At 36.3% G+C, this 18,801-nt stretch overlaps 1 protein-coding gene across 1 annotated transcript in view; it reads right to left on the minus strand.

Annotated features, from left to right (window-relative positions):
* Positions 1-6,979: 6,979 nt before the first annotated feature.
* LOC107710903 (ski oncogene-like) overlaps positions 6,980-18,801 on the minus strand; it is a 71,318-nt gene continuing 59,496 nt past the window's right edge. The window contains exons 2-6 of the mRNA XM_016515772.1: positions 11,890-12,009; positions 11,221-11,336; positions 10,163-10,446; positions 8,856-9,190; positions 6,980-7,174 (exon numbers count right to left, since the gene is read on the minus strand). Of these exons, the coding sequence (XP_016371258.1) occupies positions 6,980-7,174; positions 8,856-9,190; positions 10,163-10,446; positions 11,221-11,336; positions 11,890-12,009 (1,050 nt within the window). The remainder of the gene's footprint in view (positions 7,175-8,855; positions 9,191-10,162; positions 10,447-11,220; positions 11,337-11,889; positions 12,010-18,801) is intronic.

Here is an 18,801-nt window from a genome sequence, read left to right on the forward strand (position 1 = left end):
GGCTATGTGTAGGTGTAAAAATATTTTCCTATTGGTCTTTTTATTGTGTTACACCTTGACATTTGCCATTTATCAACATACATCAAAGAAGAAAAAAATCTAATATGTGCTGTTTTCTCACCAAAAATGTATTTAAAGGAGATGCATCTAGAATTGCCTGTTTTTCACTTATTTTGATTTATTCAAACCAATGAGGTTTTTTAAAATACACTGCTATGTTTAATTAATTCATGATAATTGAAAACTGATATGATTTTAATCGTTTCAATCTTTCAAGCAGTTTGTTTTTATTAAATGTATTAAGATATATATATGAAAATGTAGACCTACTGCAAATCGGTGCTAATGCATATATAATATACGTATGATTTGGAATTTCATAATGGAATTGTAAACACAGGTATTCTCTATTTCCAATAAATTATTATTTTTTTTTTACTGTTTTATTGATGTTTTTGGAAATAGAGATTACCTGTGTTTACAATTTCATTTAATGTATATGAACTAAATGAATAAGATAGATTAGTTCATAATATATGGCTATTTTTTTAAGCACCCATATTTTTTACTTAATTGTATTTTGTGATAATAGAAAACTTAATTTGAAATTGTCAAACAGTTTTGTACACCGTAAGTATAGAACTTAGTATTTTGTGATCATCGAAAACTAACCTGAAATCGAACAGTTTTTATGACATTTATTTAATTATAAATATATAGAAAAATATGAAATTGTAGACCTACTGAAAAGTAGAAATAACCCTTTTTGTCTTATAAATGCATTTGGAAAGAATTTCCATCTCTCCCCATAGAGACCAATCACAGCAGGAGGAACAGGAGCTGGTTGATGGGTGCTGTCTGTCCACGCTTGGTGCTTGTGATGGAACCACCAGAGAACACCTGGGATTTTTGCCCCATAATTTTCCGGCTGGCTAAATTATTAAAGTGGGCTGGCGAACAACAACTATTAAAGCATCAGTCTGTAGAACAGCTGTGACCAGACCACCGCACACACAGGTATAATTCAAAGCTCAAACCCAATGCCACCCACAACACAATGCTTTATAAATGTAGGAGTGGCGAATATTTGGCAGTATAAGGCCTTTTGTACAGACCAGTTGAAACAATTATTAATAAAAAAATGGGCATGTAATTTTTAGGCTTTTAATCGGAATAGACAACAGATGGTAAGAGGCAAAGCTGTGTGTAAAACAAATACAGCGCACTATTTGTTTTCATATGTGGTTATGTTTGTCATTCATCTTGAAGAGATAGATAGATAGATAGATAGATAGATAGATAGATAGAAATGCAGCTGCTAGAATACCCGGGATGGTTGCTAGGGTGTTGCTATGCGGTTGCTAGCGTACCTGGGGTGGTTGCTAAGGTGTTGCTCTGCGGTTGCTAGGGTACCCAGGGCAGTTGTTAGGGTGTTGCTATGTGGTTGCTACGGTACCTGTCTTTTGGCCCAGGAACATCCAGACAGACAGTCTGGATGTTCCAATAATAACCAATAATCCAACTTCATGTTTGTAGTCATTCCCCTGGGAGATTAAAAGAACTACATTTCCCATAACATCACTCAGTCTTCATCAGAATGAGTCTGTCAGGCCAGACATGCAGTCACACACAGGGTCAACTGGAATTGACTGATGCTCATCCCTCGAGGGCCGCTGATTCAATAATGCCATCACTGTTCAATGGCACGTTCAAAACGGAGCACTTCTCCCAGCTGTCCGACAGCACAGTATTTCACTCCAACAAGAAACATCCGTCTGGTCATGGTGTTTTACTGCGTAAAAAGGGTTTAATTACAATTTAAGACAAACTGTATTAGCTAACTTACATAAACCAAATTAAACGTTACTAATTATTTTTATTATAATTATTTTTTAAACTTTTTAAAATTATTTTTTAAGTTGTAAATTGAAAATAATTGGAGTATGTTTTACAAGAAAATACTATTTCAGTTTTTCTACTAAAAAATTTCTTGTTTAATTCAATGTGTTCTATACAATTTCTGAATTGTTTGTGAAATTTCTGAGTGAAAATTGTTTCTACACCATTTTGTTTTCAGTTTACTGTTTTTGTTCTTCTAGTAATAATTCTTGTGTGTCTGTTTTATGGCCATCAATTATTTTAGATTAATTAAAAATGTTAATTTTCTGCAATATTTTACAACTATTTTCATGGAAAATGATTTCATTATATTAAACATATTAATTATTAATTAATGATTAATGATATATTAACTAATTGGTCACATTTTATGTGTGTTACATTTGAATAGGAATACAAAAATAATAATAATAATATTAATAAACTTTATTATGTGAAAAATAAGTGAAAAAATATTTTTCAAAGTTGTAAATTAAATATTTTTGGAGCATTTTTTTTACAAAATACTATTTCAGTTTTTCTACTTCAAAATTTCACATTTAGGTCAGTGTGTTACTTAACATTTCTTGCAATCGTTTGTGAAATTTACTAGCAATTTCTGATTGGAAATTGCTTTACAGCATTTTTTTAGTGCATCACCATCATCATCATCATCATCATCATTATTGATGACGATCAATCAAAATGTTTTTCTTAAAAAGATTTTCTGCAATATTTTCATTCAAAATCATTAATATTAAACATATTAATGATTAATTATGCATAAGTATGTATAATTAGCATATTTTGAACATTCAAATATGAAAAGTCTGGATATAAAAAAAAAAGCTTTAGTGATTTTTTTCTACATTTAGATAAAAGGAAAGGAATTTTCTATTTCTCTATTCAGCCTTAGTAGCTCATCTTAAAGGCAGACAATGTACTACAAAGGTGCTTCCTGAATTATTAATCAGCAAGCTTCATAGATCTGATTCATTGCCACTCTTACAGTCAATGACAAGAGCGCTGCCTTAGATCTTCAATTCACCTGTAAAGCAGGAGCAACAAGACAGAAGAAAAAAAAATGGGAACAGGTAAACAAATTTTCTTTGAAGGATCAAAACATTGCGTGCAGCAGAAAGAATGTTTCTCCTGAATTTATAACATTAAATTAAGGTATGTCTAGAGACACTTCTAAGTGAAGGTGCAGTGAAAAGGTTAGTTATTTCAAAGGAAAAGAAATAAAGATGCTGTTCCACCGAGACCGAAATAACAAACAGAACAAAAGATTTCTGGACAAACAACTTTATTTTTGATTATGGGTCTATACACTGTACATCCTGACACTGCAGTATATAAGCCGAACTACTTTCAACTCTAATCTCATAGAGCTCTCTATCTTACATTATAGTCCATGTGAGGGGGAAAGGGACGTCTAAGAGGGAGAAATTGGCCAGATCCAAGTGTATAAGCGGCATCAGTAGAAGAAGAAAGCACACATTAATCTCTTACATAAAAATAATTTCAAGAGTTGCAAAGTTTATAGTATATTGTTATAGCAGCAGTGAAGGGCTAAGAAGATATATCGGCATGAAAAAAGGAGAACAGATTGTTAAAATAAGAATCTGAATGTCTGATTCAACCAGAACTGATGTATGTGATATTTAGCTGAACGTAACAAAACATTGATAACAGAAAAAAGGCATTTACCATAACGATTTTACTGAACATACTATTATTCTTTGTAGCACAAAAAAAGGGAAAAAAGCAGAATAAAGGACTGAATATGCTTGCATTGGGAATACAACCTTTGAAATAATAGTTTTGAAAACATTTTCTCTCTTTTTGTTTTTAAAAACACAACATAAAATATAACAACTATTATGTAAGGTTTTTTTTCTCATTCTGAAAAAAAAGAGAAAGAAACACAATATACATTTATGATACAATTTTTGTAAAATGAAAAGAAAACAGCTATATACATTGGTGAATTTGTACTTTCATCATCAGACTGGCTAATCCTGCTCATTTATCAGTGATGCTATGTCGTTATTGCTATTTTAGATCTTTTTTTGTTAGCAAAAAAATGGCTCTTTTAGAAAAAAATCCACATTTTTAGTATTATATTGGGAGCAAAGGAGCCTCTGTGATCAATTTCTCCCTTTTTCATAGAAAACCGCGAACAAAGTAAACAATCAATTTGCGTGTAAAAACAATTACAAAACCTCATCGGATTTTTTTTTTTTTTTTAATTCATTTTTTTGGTCTGTAAAAACGCACAGCCTCTTGCTACTGTTAAGACACTGAGCTTTCTTTAGACCCCCGTTTAGTATCTTCCCCGTAGCCTGCAATGTACAGGTCAGGGCAATGTTTCATATCGTTTCAAAGGCTCTTTTTACATCTATAGCAAAAGTAACCTCTTAAATATATGTTTTATTCCTTAAAAACTGAGAAAGAAAAGAGTTTATTTATTCCGACGTACATTTAAAAGCTATCTTACTATAAGATTTAAATTGTTCTTTACCAGTGGCAATTGGAGCATTAAACTCTGCTATGCATTTTTCTTTTATTTAATTATTCATCGATTTTTGAAGAAGAAGAAAAAAAACAACAACAAAGGAAAACTGGCATTAAAACCTATCAAATAAGCTGCGGCTTGCTCTTAAGCAATGATAGTCAAGTTCATTCTGGCAAAATGGGGCAAGCCAAAGAGGCTCCCCCAAATGACAGTGCAAATGGGACGTCCCGCTCTCACCGTCTGACCGCTGTCTGAAGCAGTTCAATGCGCCTTACAGTCAGCCACCGTGGAAACGGGCTCGATAATTGTTCCTCTTCTGGAACCCCAAGGGCCCAAAGACAGGCACTTGAGGGTCTCCAGCATTGCATATGCACATAGGGTTTGTATTTAGCCCAAGAGTAGTGCCGTTAATGTTGCGTTTAAGATTGTTAAGAGCTGAAATTTATTGTTAAGAGGGTTTTGTTTTCCTTTGTAGTTAAAAACAAGATTAAAATTGCTTTATATTGCATAACACAATAAAAAACGTACATATACAGTTTTAATGCCCAATAATGAATATATGAATGGCAGACTTAATCTTTTTCTTTTAAATTCCATGCATATGAAAAAAATTACATAAGCTTGCTATTGAAAGAAGGAACATGAGCAATAAAATATTCACACAATCTGAAAAAACATCCGTAATAACAACAACAACAACAAAATGAAAAGAGCCAAAACGTAACATACATTCTGATTGCATTGTACCCAATGTATATAAATCACTTATAAAATATATGTATTTTCAACAAAACCTATCTCAGCTAAGTGTGTGAGCATTTAAAGATGCATTTATTAAACCATCTAAACTTTCTTTCGTTCGTTTATCCATCCTCGTCTCGTTTTTTTTACACAGTAATACGCTCTTGCTCACAGCCGAGAGGAGCACCTGCATTGATATTTAGACTCCCTTTTACCAATGCATGACAATTTGTGTGTCCTATTCATTCTGAACGGTTTCTAAATTGGATTCGGAACCATTCAAAACCCGTGGGAATCCAGGACAGTAACAATAACACTTTAGCAACGATTATAATCATATATCGATAACTATGATAAATGTTGAATTAAAGTCAGATTGAGGGAACGGCTGCGTGCGCCGTCCACATTCAGCAAGCAAGCATGTAGAACCTTTTTTTTTTTTTAATTCTTGCGGTTTTATTTACAATAGTTTGTCTTAAACATGATTACATTGCATTTATTAGAACTGCATATAATTAACAAAATGTTTATTTCAATTTTATACTTCGGAATACTAAAAACTCTCTGAGATAAATGTGTGGGAGAGTGTGGGAGCGTAATGCATTTAGACAGTATTTTGTAATGACAAAGTGCGATTCATTATTGTAAAGTAAAAAAAAAAACTAAGCGAAAAGAAAAAAAAAGAAACATTTTCATATTTACATATTATAATTTACTTAAAACGAACAATTTGTGGTTCTTGATCACATGACACCTCCTGCCCTAGAAGCTGTATTTTTTATGCTTTTAGTTTATTCCCAAAAATGGCCGCCCACGTTTGTGAGCCGGGCCGGTTGTCAGCACCTCAGCCCACGGAGAAGCTGTACACGTGTGTGATGAGAAGAAAACCCAAACCCTCAGTGAGAGCAGGAGCCACAAACCTCCGATTCCACAATGACCACGATCTTAAGATCCACCGACAGGTTTTGACCCTCGAACGCACTCGTGGCGTATCACACGGCAGCTTGTGAGGGGAGCATTTGTTTGCCATTAAAAGAAAGTGCTCTGGCTTGATCATAACACTTACTTGAATACAAATATCTCTCCCTTTCAACAGGGCTGAGCTTCTCCACCTCTAGCTCTCCAAAGCCCTTCAACGCTCTACTGACCAGTATCTCTTTACCATTGTTAAAGATACAAGTGTGTGTAACCATTTGTCTCCATGGCTTCTTTTAACCAGCATGACATGTATGTACATGTAAAAGGGGGGAAATTTGAGGCTCTGATAAGTCGCTGAAGTTTTTTTTTATCTCATCCACGCTCACTAACAAGTCTCTTAAATAGCTTATTACAAAGTGATTTTCATCTTAGTTCCTCAAAACGAAAGAGAGAGGAAAAAGGAAACAGGAATTTCTGATGGGATGATGATGAGTCCTTGTCTCTTCGATAACAACGTGGGGCGGACAGCATGCTTAAAAATTGCTGGGTAAAATTTTGCGTCATTATCACCAATTTGTTTGTCATAGAAAAGTCTTCATTTCAAAATGTATTCAGTTTCAGGCACAGTTAGCTTTTGTGCTATTGGCTTCTTCCTTTCCGATTGAACTTTTGCTTTTTTCTTCTTCCTTTTTTTTTTTTTTACATCTTGTTGGAGGCGAGGTGCATTTCAGTGCTCTCGAAGTAAAACTTTTTCGAAAATGTGTCTGAAGTCCATCAAAAAACATTCAGGATACCTCTGGGTTTGCGCTGGCTAAGAGGCAGGTGGGCGGGGCTCACCCGCATGCTAGTTGACATGATTGGGCGGTTGGTGCTGTCAATCAGGGCGGTGTTGATGTGGATTGGGTGGAGTCAAGAGATAGAGGATTAGTTGGAGTCTTTGGCGGGTGGGGGTGGTGCGTCTGTGCCGTTCTTGCTGGGGCTTTTGGGCCACAGCTGTTCCTGTAGCTCCTTGACCACTCTCTCCAGGTGCTCCCTTGCCTCCCGCTCTTGCATCAGATCGGCTCTCAGCTGCTCTCGGTCTGCCTCGGCATGTTGCAACTTTACTTGCAGGTCTTCAATCTGAAAATATATCATATAAAGATGATAAAAAATGAATAAAGTTGCCACAAATTAGCAGCAAATCATGTAGTTTGACAAAATGCTACAGCGCTGTCTTTAGTTACACTGTATTCCACATGTAGCTTACACGGTATTTTAATATGTATTCCATCATTGAATAGATTCATTTTAGTGAATTATACAATTTTTTTGTATTATATGTATATATATTTACAAAATGCTAATATATATATATATATATATATAAGCATATATATATATAGAATACAAGTAATACAAAAATGTATAAATATATATAATTTAATTATATTTTAATTGAGCTTTTATTTTAAATTTGACCTTTTTCTTTTTAATTTAAGCATTCGTTTTAGTCATTTTATATGCTTTTGACATTTTAATTATTTTTTTTAATTTTGAATTAGCTTCATTTTAGCTTTATTTATTTTATTATTTCAGTTTTAGTAACCTTTGCACTTCTGCTTATATCTGTTTTTTGTTAAAGTTTTTCATCTAATATTTACTTATATTTTAAGATTTATGTTAACATTTTTAATAGATTTATTTTAGATGGTTATTGTAATAATTAGTTCCTTTGCAGAATATCCTGCATTTTAATATTAGTTATATATATTTAAAAAAAATTTTTTTTTTTTTTACATTTTTAAGTTTAATGCTGTCACCTTAACTGAGAACCTCTTTGTTTTTGTGCAACATTGTTCTACTTGTAAAAATAACTTATATTATCTGATATTGATAGTTTTAGATCTAAATAGCATCAATGTAGTAAAGTTCTGCTAGTAGCTTGTAGTGTAGCTAACAACTTTTTCAAAAAGTTGTAGTTAAACACTGACATACAAATACACAAACACAGCCAGGCAAACATCTTAGTGATGTCTCTCTTTTGTTTAGTCTGAAACACACAACTCTAACAGGAAGTTACTCTGTTTCCTTCTGAGAAATGAAACGTATCTCATCAGACTTGCGAGGCCACACCCAGTCTGAGAGTTCATCTGAAAATGTGTGTGGGTGGGGTGTCATGTTACATAAATCCAAGCATTCCTTAGATTACTCTTCATTAAACAGACACTTGTTTGTCCTAAGCCACTTCCAGGACATTTATAGCACAGGGACAGTCACTCTGGGAACAATCTGTGGTTTAGTGTCTTGCTCAAAGGCATAATAGTTCTGAATCACACCTTTCGGTTACTAGTCCAGATCTTTAAATGCTTATCTTGGTAACAGTGAATGTATGAACAGGGTGCGAACTACGGGGGAGCTAGGGGGAGCTTGGCTCCCCTTAATAAGACATGGGCTCCCCTGAAAACAGTATGGTCCCAATGCTGTTGATAAAATAAATAATAATTAATATATCTTATAATAAAGTAATAAAAGTAATGAATATATTATAATAAAGAACTTATAAATTATTATATATAAACAGAATATTTTTGAAAATTCTATATAGTTAATATATGGCTTTATAAATATATTCAGTGAAAGTTCAACATCACATGTATGATTCTTCATCGCAAAGATGAAATGAAACCTCCAGTGTGCTGTTGTGTAAACCCATTCTTACATTAATTGTTAATTAAATTCAACGATTTACGTAAGAATGGATTTATAAAAGTTTTTTTTTTTTAATCATGTTTCATGAATCAGTGTCAGTGTCTGTGTGTGTGTGTACCTGCTGGAGGCTCCGTTTGGCCTGTAAGGCGGATCCCAGCTTCTCTTCCTGTTTTACCCTCATCTTCACTATCTCATGTAGAAACTTTTCCTTCGACTCTTTTGAGTCCAGGCCATTGTCAAGTGCCTGCCTCAGCGTCTCCAGCTCCGACTCCAGGTTCGTCATGGCATGTCCCTCCCCTCCGGACACCAGGGGACTCTCAGGGGGCCCGCTGGCTGGCATCAGAACTGCTGGTAAGGTGGCTCCGGGGCCGGAGGGAGAGTTCAAGTCCTTAGCAGAGCTCGAGGATGTAAAAGATGGGGAGGAGAGTGAGGAAAGCGATGAGGTGACTGAAAAAAAAAAACAAGATAGAGAAGAGACATAATTAAGTGGTGGATCAGACTACGTGGGCTTCACTGGTTCATATGTCAGCCAGTTTTATCAAGCAGCTGTCAAACACACAAGATGTGCTTTAAAATGAGCCGTAAAGGATGAGGAAACGAAAGAACCCTCATTGATTTTCTGCCGCATTCACACACGAGCTGTTACCGTTCTAATCCACCTCTCTCCAGAGCGCTCAAGGTTGACTGAAAATGAACTGTGTGCAAATGAAGTGTGAACGAAATCTTAATGTATTTAAACGAGCACTTTTGTTTCACAACGCAGCGACAAAATCGAGGGTCACAGTTAAAACACTATTAACCCAAATTGCTCTTCAAATATGTTAAAGGAATGTAGCATTCCTTCATTACAATGTAACACATACAATGTTAAGACTTGTGGTTTTACGGTCTAAACAGTGTGTATTTTGCGCCATAGAATTCAATTGTGATAGCATTACTGTAAAACTATTTCTGATCATTTTCCAAAGTCTAAATTATTTTCTGTGATACTACACATTGCGTTTATTTGTATAAATCATGTACTGTTATTTATATAAAAACAGTTTTAAATGAGGTCATTTATTCCTGTGGATTTTCATTAGCCATTACTTCAGTCTTTAGTGTCACATGATCCTTCAGAAATCATTCTAATATGCTGATTTGGTGCTCAAGAAACATTTCTTCTTATTATGATTAATCTTGAAAAAAAGTTGTGCTTCATTTGAAATAGACATGTAAAAATCACTTTTGATCTTTTCAGTGCAGTCTTGCTAAATAAAAGTAACAACTGTATCAACTGTCACCATTGCTCAAAGGTAGGTATCACAGCATGAAAGTCTAACCTAATTTTCTGCTGTCAGTAAAGCTTAACATGCTTTGAACCTGGAACATTCCTTTAATGAGGTGGAGTGACAGTGAAAAGGTGCGTCGTGTACTCACATTCCTCACGGCTCTCCACTTCCACCTCCACCTCCACGTCCGAGTCTCGCTCCTCCTGAGAGGGCGGCAGGGGCTTGCTGGCAGTAGCCGAGGGGCAGGGCTGTGGGCTGGGGTGGGTCTCACCCGTCAGCCTCCTCTTCCTCCCGCGGCTGGCACCTTCACTTTCCGCCCCATGCGGGTGTGAACTGCTCGGGGCGGTAGGAGAGGCCTGCCCTCCTTTCTGGAGGGGTGTCAGAGCTACATTGGGGGCCACGGCGCTCTCCAGGCTCTTGTAGTTGTAGAAGCTGCAGAAGAGGATATGGAGTGAGTGAGCAGACCACGTATATGCAGTGATGCTAATTTTTAGTAACAGTTTAAATGTTTGTTTATTTAAATGGGGAGTCATCTCAATTATCACCAGTAAAATATGGAGTGCCACAAGTTGACTTGACAAATGATGCACTACTGGCTGCTGCTTGTGTAACGGCATTACCTAACATCACCTTAAAGAGTACGGGTGATTTAGTAATGAATAATCCCAACCAAATGGCAGGCTGACAGGAAAAAGCATCTCTGCAACCCACAAACGAAGGGTGGGGAGAGAACAACGACTGTTGCGAGCGGTTTCTGGGCTTGACGCATGACTCATCCAAACCCCCTCTAGTTATGATGGTAAAGTTAAAACCACATATATCTAAACAAACAATGGCCAACGGGCTTGCATCATGTTCCTCTGTAGAGAAGATCCAAACCTTATGCTGATTTGCTTTAGAAAAACCGCAGCTGAGCATGACTAACATGCTGGTTTCACACTAATGAACATATGCACACCCTTTCTTAAGGTTACTTTTACAATCTTTGTGCACTAGATCATCTTTTTAATAAAATGATGATTGCACAATGAAATGATGGTGATGTAGATTTGACTTCTAACTGCAGGTTGTGGTATATTATCAGAAAATGAACACCATTTAAATTATGTTAAATAAATAACTATTATATGCTAATATGATGTGAGTATTGGCCAATCAGAATCAAGTATTTCAGAGTGCCATATAATATTTATTCTTATTGTTTACCTGTCACGTAACATGCTAGCAGGCCTGCCGCCTCCCTCCTTATCACCAACAGAGATGTTTGGAGACCATGGCCTGAAGGCAGACGGTCTCTGTCTGGGCTGGATGCAGTTGAGCCCCTGCAGCAAGACAGAGAGATGTTAAAAGACGCCTATTGTGTTACATGCAAGTTTTTCACAGTTGAGGACACAATCATAATGCATTTGAACATGAACACAGAGAACGGAGACCATCTGCACAGAGAGCATGAAAATTTTTATTTATTTTTTTGCTTGCTGAAATTCTCTTGAATTTAACATTTAAAAGTGAGAGAGACAGATAAAACAAGCTTGAAGAATGACCAGCAGTACAAGTACACCGAGGTCACCGTGTCTGCTTGAAATCGGAGAACTCTGCGAGCCTATTTGCAGGCTCTCTTCATTTTAGGAGAATTGATTTTTTTTCAAAAGAACATCCTCAGTTATTTTGGGTTGAGATCTTGTTTCAGAAGAATCTGATTCTCTGTGGCAAGAAAACAGTTGCTTGGCTCCAAACATCTTCTTAGGAACGGCCAAGTTTCGTAAACAGACTTGTACAATATTAATACACAGATAAATATATAATTATCTGAACTCTGTACTTTCACACAACTAATCACATGTATCCACCAGCAAAAAAAATAAGCTTTGTAACCTTATTGGCTGATGCAGAGAGGGATCGTAGCCAATCGGGTTGCTTGTCTTTGTCTCTTGAGGGCAACTGTGCTGGAAAGTCATCGTGTTTGGACTTCTTGGCAGGAATGGGATCAGACGCCTAGAGAGGGAAGAAAAGAAAGCCAAAAAGAGAGAGAAACGATGAGCATTGCTCAATATGAAGAAAAATGAAGTCATCATCATTCTGATTTGCTACATTTCACGCATTTGCGTTCGATTCAGTGCACATCGTACCGTCTATGTCAGGCGTTCAGATGCCCTCGGTAAACTACAGTACAGTAATAGCAGGATTGATGCAAGCAGTCGGTCACATTAAATGAGAGCCGCGATAGAGGGTGTCTATCACTTCAGACAGAGCTGTGAACTGCAGGAGACAGGTGCAAAGGGAACGTATCTGAGGACTAAAACTGAACGTTAAATTTAGTACGTGTGTTGACACTATGTGAGACTGCGTGTGTATGCCGGAAGGAAAAGGTCGGATGTATTGTTCAGATGCTTAATAGGTTGACAGAACCATCTGCTATCATGTTGCCACGTGAATACGCGAGTGCAAATGTACGTCAAGGCAGTATTTGTTTAGTTCTGTCACTAATGACCTCACTCCTGCTGAATTCCTCACTGACTGCAGTATAATCCCTAAAATACACTGACCTTCCTTTTCTACACTCTCATTTACTCCAGAAAACCTGCAGTGTGCACCGCCCACACATTTCTCGCTTATTATCACAAACCGCAGACGTTTAAATGCTAAAATAATGCACAATGACTGGACAAGCGGTATCAGCCTCCGGCTGTAAATCTGCGCCAACTTTGCGAGAGCTATTTTCGAGCAGGGCTTCTCGTGGGAATGTGAGAGAAACCCAGCTGACAAACTGCAGCGTCCCGGCCTAGTGCCCTAACTGGCCCGGCAGCAGGGGCTTCTGGTAAGATGCTTCCAACTGGGTTGCACGGTGTGTCTGGAAGGTCTGACAGAGTTAGTATGTAATCATACGCTGAGAGAGCTTCATGTTAAAGTCTCTTTTTTTCCAGTCAGAGATGCAAAATGTTTTGTTTTTGAATAAACACAGTGGGGGAGTCAATTACTTTCAGAGTGAAAAGAGGGTCATTCACGCAAAAGAACACGGTGATGGGCCGGTGCTGTTTGCATACATGAATGATTGCATCACGTATGACCTCATTCGGCAGGCCGATCTGCTTGGGCGTGGTGAATTTCCAGCAGCAGAGCATGATTATATGACCCCGAAAACAGTCACTTTCCACGTGCCTGTATTTATTCGTGGATTAGACCTCTGACATAATGGCACCAAATCTGGGAGATCTTCCCTGATCTGGGCTAGGTTTTGGCAAAAAACTCATACTAGAAAAAGATGGAGAATGAGATCTGGATAGAAAAGCATAAGAGCCACTAGACCCGATTTGCATTAGTCAGAGGATGGAATATTTAACTTATTTAGACTATATATATAACTATTATTAACTTTTTGTAGAATATAACTATAACTTAACTTTTTATACACACACTTATATAAAATAAAAAATATATACATTATAAAAAAATTAATTAGCTCACTTGTAGTAAAACAGTTCAGTTTATCTCTCTCTCTCTCTATATATATATATTAGTGCTGTCAAACGATTAATCGCATCCAAAATAAAAGTTTTTGTTTACATAATATGTGTGAAAAAATTATTTTTTTTAAATGCAAGTGAATAGACAAACAAGTGAATTTAGGCATCACAACATTATATATTTGTAATCAATGCACTTGCAGTATTCTAGACTCTAGTGAGCATCCTTATAAGACCATGCTAACTGCAGACAGTCAGATGACCATAGTCAGGCCACACTGCAGGAGAGAGGAAATGACCTATAAATAACATCCTTGTAGCTCTCCCTTAGTCTGGGTCTTCCAGTTGGACCCTTCGAGGTCCCTCTATAACACATCAGCCCACACCAGAACTCTGACATTGACTGGACAGCCTGTGGGGTTACATCACTCAGATAAATATATCAGTATATAAAGACTATATAAAGATAAAGCCAGACAGACAAAATATAGAGAAGCCAAGATGCGGATTTAATATCGGATTACTACCTGACAGCCACTAAAGTGAGCAGTTGAAGAAGAGCTGCATTTGAGACATGGCCCGAGGAAAGACAGAGATCTTTAAATAATACTTCTACTTCTATCTTCTACTTTGTATTTTAGAGTCTCTGTCTATCAGTCTGTCATTTCCACAGTCATTGCATCCTCTTTCTTTCACCTGATGGGCAGCAAAGGGGCCCCGTTTAATACCCCCCTTTTAAACTGGTCCCCAGCTTCCATTCTCATATCAAAAAATGTGCTTACGGGTACGAAAATGGCACCAACCCATGCAGTATCTTAGTGTGTGTGTGTGTGTGTGTGTGTTGTGTGACAGAAAGGATGCTGTAGACAGACATCCAAAGCACTGTGAGACATGCAGACAGGAAATCACACCTTATGATAAGAAGCAGGACGCAGCAGCATGCGAGAGACATACTTAGATGCGAGCTCAGCTCTGAAAAATGCACAAATACATTATCTCTTTTTGTCTTTCTGAGGAATCTCACACCTTGCTTTCGTCATAGTAATTCTGGCACTAGAAGACAGTGCATAGATGTCTTCAAATTGACTAAATAAGACACATGCACAGTAAAAACAGGAGTACACAGGATGGACAAGTTTCTGCAAAGCGGTTTAAAACTGCAGGTGTCTGAGGAAGGGCGGGGTGACACACACACACACACACACACACACACACATTCTGCCTTGCACGTTGGTGTGAGAATGGAAGAAAGGTTTTTGCTAGAAGGTTTTTTGTTGCCCGCTTGAGGGATGACAAAGGAAATGTATTTCGAAGGGTTGAACACCCACACGAACGTTCACTTCTTGCCACATTACACACAATTAACCTACTAAACAAGCTAATGGAGTTGCTAAATCGTCTCTCCTGTCTCGTTGTCCTCATAATGCCACCCCTCCCAGTCTAGTCCTGTGTTTCCTGTGGCACAGATTGCAGGATTTCCCTCCTAAACAAGCAATTGCGTTCCAAACAAACATGACTGACAGAAACTTCCCATGCATGTGACGCTGGCAATGTAAACATCTTCCTAGGGTCTTTCTGTGATGCTGCTTAAATAAAGCAATAAGCCAAAAAGAATGAAAGTGGTTTTACCACAGGTAAGGCACAATATGAAGCCTAAGATTGTTTTATATTAATATCAATTATAATATGTATGTATTTATATTTAAAATTATATTAACATCAATGAATAATAATAGTTTGTTTTTATTATTAATTTTTAGGCACTGTGTGAAGCCTAAGAAAAATAGGAACATTGATGTTAATGTTTTCATAGGCTTCACATTGTGTCTAAAATTAGTAATAAAATAATATTATTAAAAATGAATTTTAATTAATTTATATTAATAATAATATTAGTACTAACATTCGAAACAAACAACTGAACTATTCAAGTAACTTACAAAAAATTATTTAAATAATAAATATAATAGTAAGTTTGATAAAAAATAACTTTGGTTAATATTAATAATTATATTTTATTAATCATTTTAGACACTGTGTGAAGCCTAAGAAAAATATAAAATATTAATATTGAGATTAATATTAATATTTGACCTCATGGTGTGTCTAAAAATAAATAACAAAATATTTATTAATAATTAATAATATTAATATTAGCATTAATATTTAAAACAAACAACTGATCTTTTCCAATAGTTCATTATAAAAAATACACATTTTACAATTTCATTTATTAAATTTTACATTTATTTAAATTTATCAACATAAAATGTTTTAACATTAGATTAGACGATTAGATTGGTAAATACATGCTTTGGAATTTTTCGAGTTTTCAAAACAAATTGAAATCTAGTGGTGACTACCACGGCGTGGCTTGTTCCCGTCTGTGAAGTTCTCCACAGACAGGTTTGATTGACGAATATTGCTATTTAACTGTGACTATGAGACAGGTTTTTTTAGAAGCTCGTGTGACAAGCTTGTATATCCACGCAAGTGTGAACGCCAAAAAAGCAAACCAGTTTTTTGTCAGTGTGTGCAAGCGATACTCCACCCTCTCTCTGACCTGAACATGGCCTCCCCCTTGAGCTGAGCTGCAGGCCTCAGCCGGAAGGGAGGAACTTCCTGTAAAACTAGCAGAGCGCAGCTCTCCCTCTCTCCCTCCGTCTCTTGCAGTCTTCAAACGGGTTGTCATATTTCTCACCAGGCAGTGACCACAAAAACCTTAACCGTACAGGTGTCAGACTAAACATGATCTAAATGGTCCACAATATTGCATTTGAGAGCGTTTTGTCCATACGTTGAGATGATCAAAAGTGAAATCTCTCATTTAACTTCAATTAGAAAGACTGACAATTCTAGGTATGAACTTTCTTTGCAACAGGCATCTCAAAGACGTATGCAAAAGCATTTGGGCGCGTGGGAATAATTCTTCCCAAAGGAATACGGTTCGATTGGTGGTAAACACGTGTTGTTCTCTGAGAAATCTGGCTTTTGGGGAGGTAGAGGTTTAAAGTGAAACTGTGAAACGAGTGGTTTTCTCTCTCATGCGTTCGCTCTCTGGGAGAGTACCCAGCTCATTAGGAACGTTGTGTCTGAACACCACACTGCTAGACAAAACACCTCCCTAACTATGCCAGCAAACACATACAGATGTTCACAGCGTTTTTCTCTTTCCCAGACTATCAGATGTTTGTGACACTTTTGCGTTTAATTGTGTTTGTTTACCTGTAGATTCAATCTACAGAGCATTCACACAGAATACGGTTTCAAATAGGTTCATCATTCAAACTTTTTTTTTTTTTTTTTTGCAAACATTTGTTGTTGCTTATATCATACTGTATATCAGTGTTGCTATTGTTAACAAAAACGAAAATTAAAATTAAAAAGAGTTTAAGCTGAAGTACTCAAATGAACAAAAAACTAAAATAAAAATAAAAAAAATATTAAAATGTCAAAAATTTAGGGCTGCACAATTAATCGAATTTCTAATCGCGATTACAATTACAGATGCCACAATTACGTAATCGTTCAAAGTGGCAATTAATCGTTCAAAGTCCACTAACGTTATTCTGCGTGCTTAAGATGCGTTTTTTTCTTTCTACATGTTATCTTAAGGGTTTTTCCATTGTTTTAAATATCTCTTTGGATTTGAGACTTTAGTCTTTGCAACTTTACAGATCTTCTTTATGCACCAAGAGCTTGTAACACTCCAAAGAGAAAGGAAAAAATGAAATCGCATCATATGACCCCTTTTAATACTATAGAAAAGCACTAAACGTTTTTCAGTTAGAGTGCTTTTAGCTTGTTTATTTTCATATAAAAATACTGCATGCAGTTGCATCAAACAATGGTATAAACATCATTCAATGTAAATTGTGATAATCATTCATTAATCATAATTAATAATCGCAATTATTATTATCATTTATAATAAATTTTTATTTATATTCATATATTTTTTAAATATTGCTATAAAAATTTTAATACATTATTATTTAATTAATTTTTTGACACTGCATTCAAAATCCATTCAAAAATCTGAATGGTCAATGGGCACAATACAGAACGACACATCACGTCTGGGCTATTTTTAGGACTCAGATTGCATGGTGGGTAGAAATATTTCGCTGTACATTGTCGGACAAAGGTCTCGGCAGAGGACTCAGGCCTGTCATTAGTGCCTATGGTGTGTGTTTTGAGGTTGTGCTTCCAGGAAGAGTCCAGTGACTCCAGACATAAAGCCACACAACACTCACAAGTGCACCACAATAAGGCAAAGCAACTAAATAAGGACCATCCCTTGCAATCGCACATGCACGGTCCAGCACAGACTTCATTTCCAGACTCAAAACCACAGAGCAGCACACAAATGCCGCCGCACACACGAAACCACATCAAAAGTGAGGCGTTCTGTGCAGCTGCTTGCTTGCATATTCAACTAGAAACACACACACACACATAAACCTGGTGTTTTCTAAACTTGGTCACACCAGAGAGGAGGGATAGGGTTCCACTTCCTCTCCAAATTTGCTTTGGCAACAGCTTGTGTGGGAACGCAGTAGACCCTGTTCCCTTCGGACACACAGGGGGCAAATCCGTAGTACAGGAAAGACGGTACATGTCCTGCTTTTTCACAGCGGTCATTGTCACACACCTCACTGTAGTAAAAAACCCGTTTAATGTTCCAATCTGCAAAACAAACTTTATTCAAAATTAGAAGCTGTGAATTTAACCAACAATGTACGGCAGTAGAAAGAGAGGGAGATATATATAGATAAAGAACGACAGAGAGAGAGCGAGAGAGAGAGCAAGAGAGCCCTCGAGTGCATGCAGACATGGGGAGGAAAGAGAAGAATCCAGAGAGAAGCATAAATCTATGACTCATTTACTCTCAAAGTTAAAAGCATCTAAGAGCAGGATAATCACATTTCAATGTTTTTCAAAAGTTGTTGAAATTGCTGAGGCTGGACCCTAATGGACGCTTATTGATCTATGAGTGTGTGTATGTTGCTTTCTTCTACCACGTCTTACCTCATGTCTACTAATAGCCAGATCTCTAATCTCTTGTTAGAAGCAGCTTTTTTTTTTTGATTGATAGCCAATAACCAATATAATAACCAATATCATAAATCTAAAAGGTTTTGTCTGTTGTTGTTTTTTTTAAATTCATGATACATCAAATATACATCAAGAATTGTATATTAAATCATTAGAAATCTTTTTTATAAATAAATATTTTATACATAATATATATACATATTTTTATAAATATTTTCTAGATTTTCTTTTCTTTTTTCTTTTTTTTTTTACCAACAGCGCTAAT

The sequence above is a fragment of the Sinocyclocheilus rhinocerous genome, unplaced genomic scaffold (genome assembly GCF_001515625.1).
Source record: "Sinocyclocheilus rhinocerous isolate Xijiao unplaced genomic scaffold, SAMN03320098_v1.1 scaffold327, whole genome shotgun sequence".
Classification (NCBI taxonomy): Eukaryota; Metazoa; Chordata; class Actinopteri; order Cypriniformes; family Cyprinidae; genus Sinocyclocheilus; species Sinocyclocheilus rhinocerous.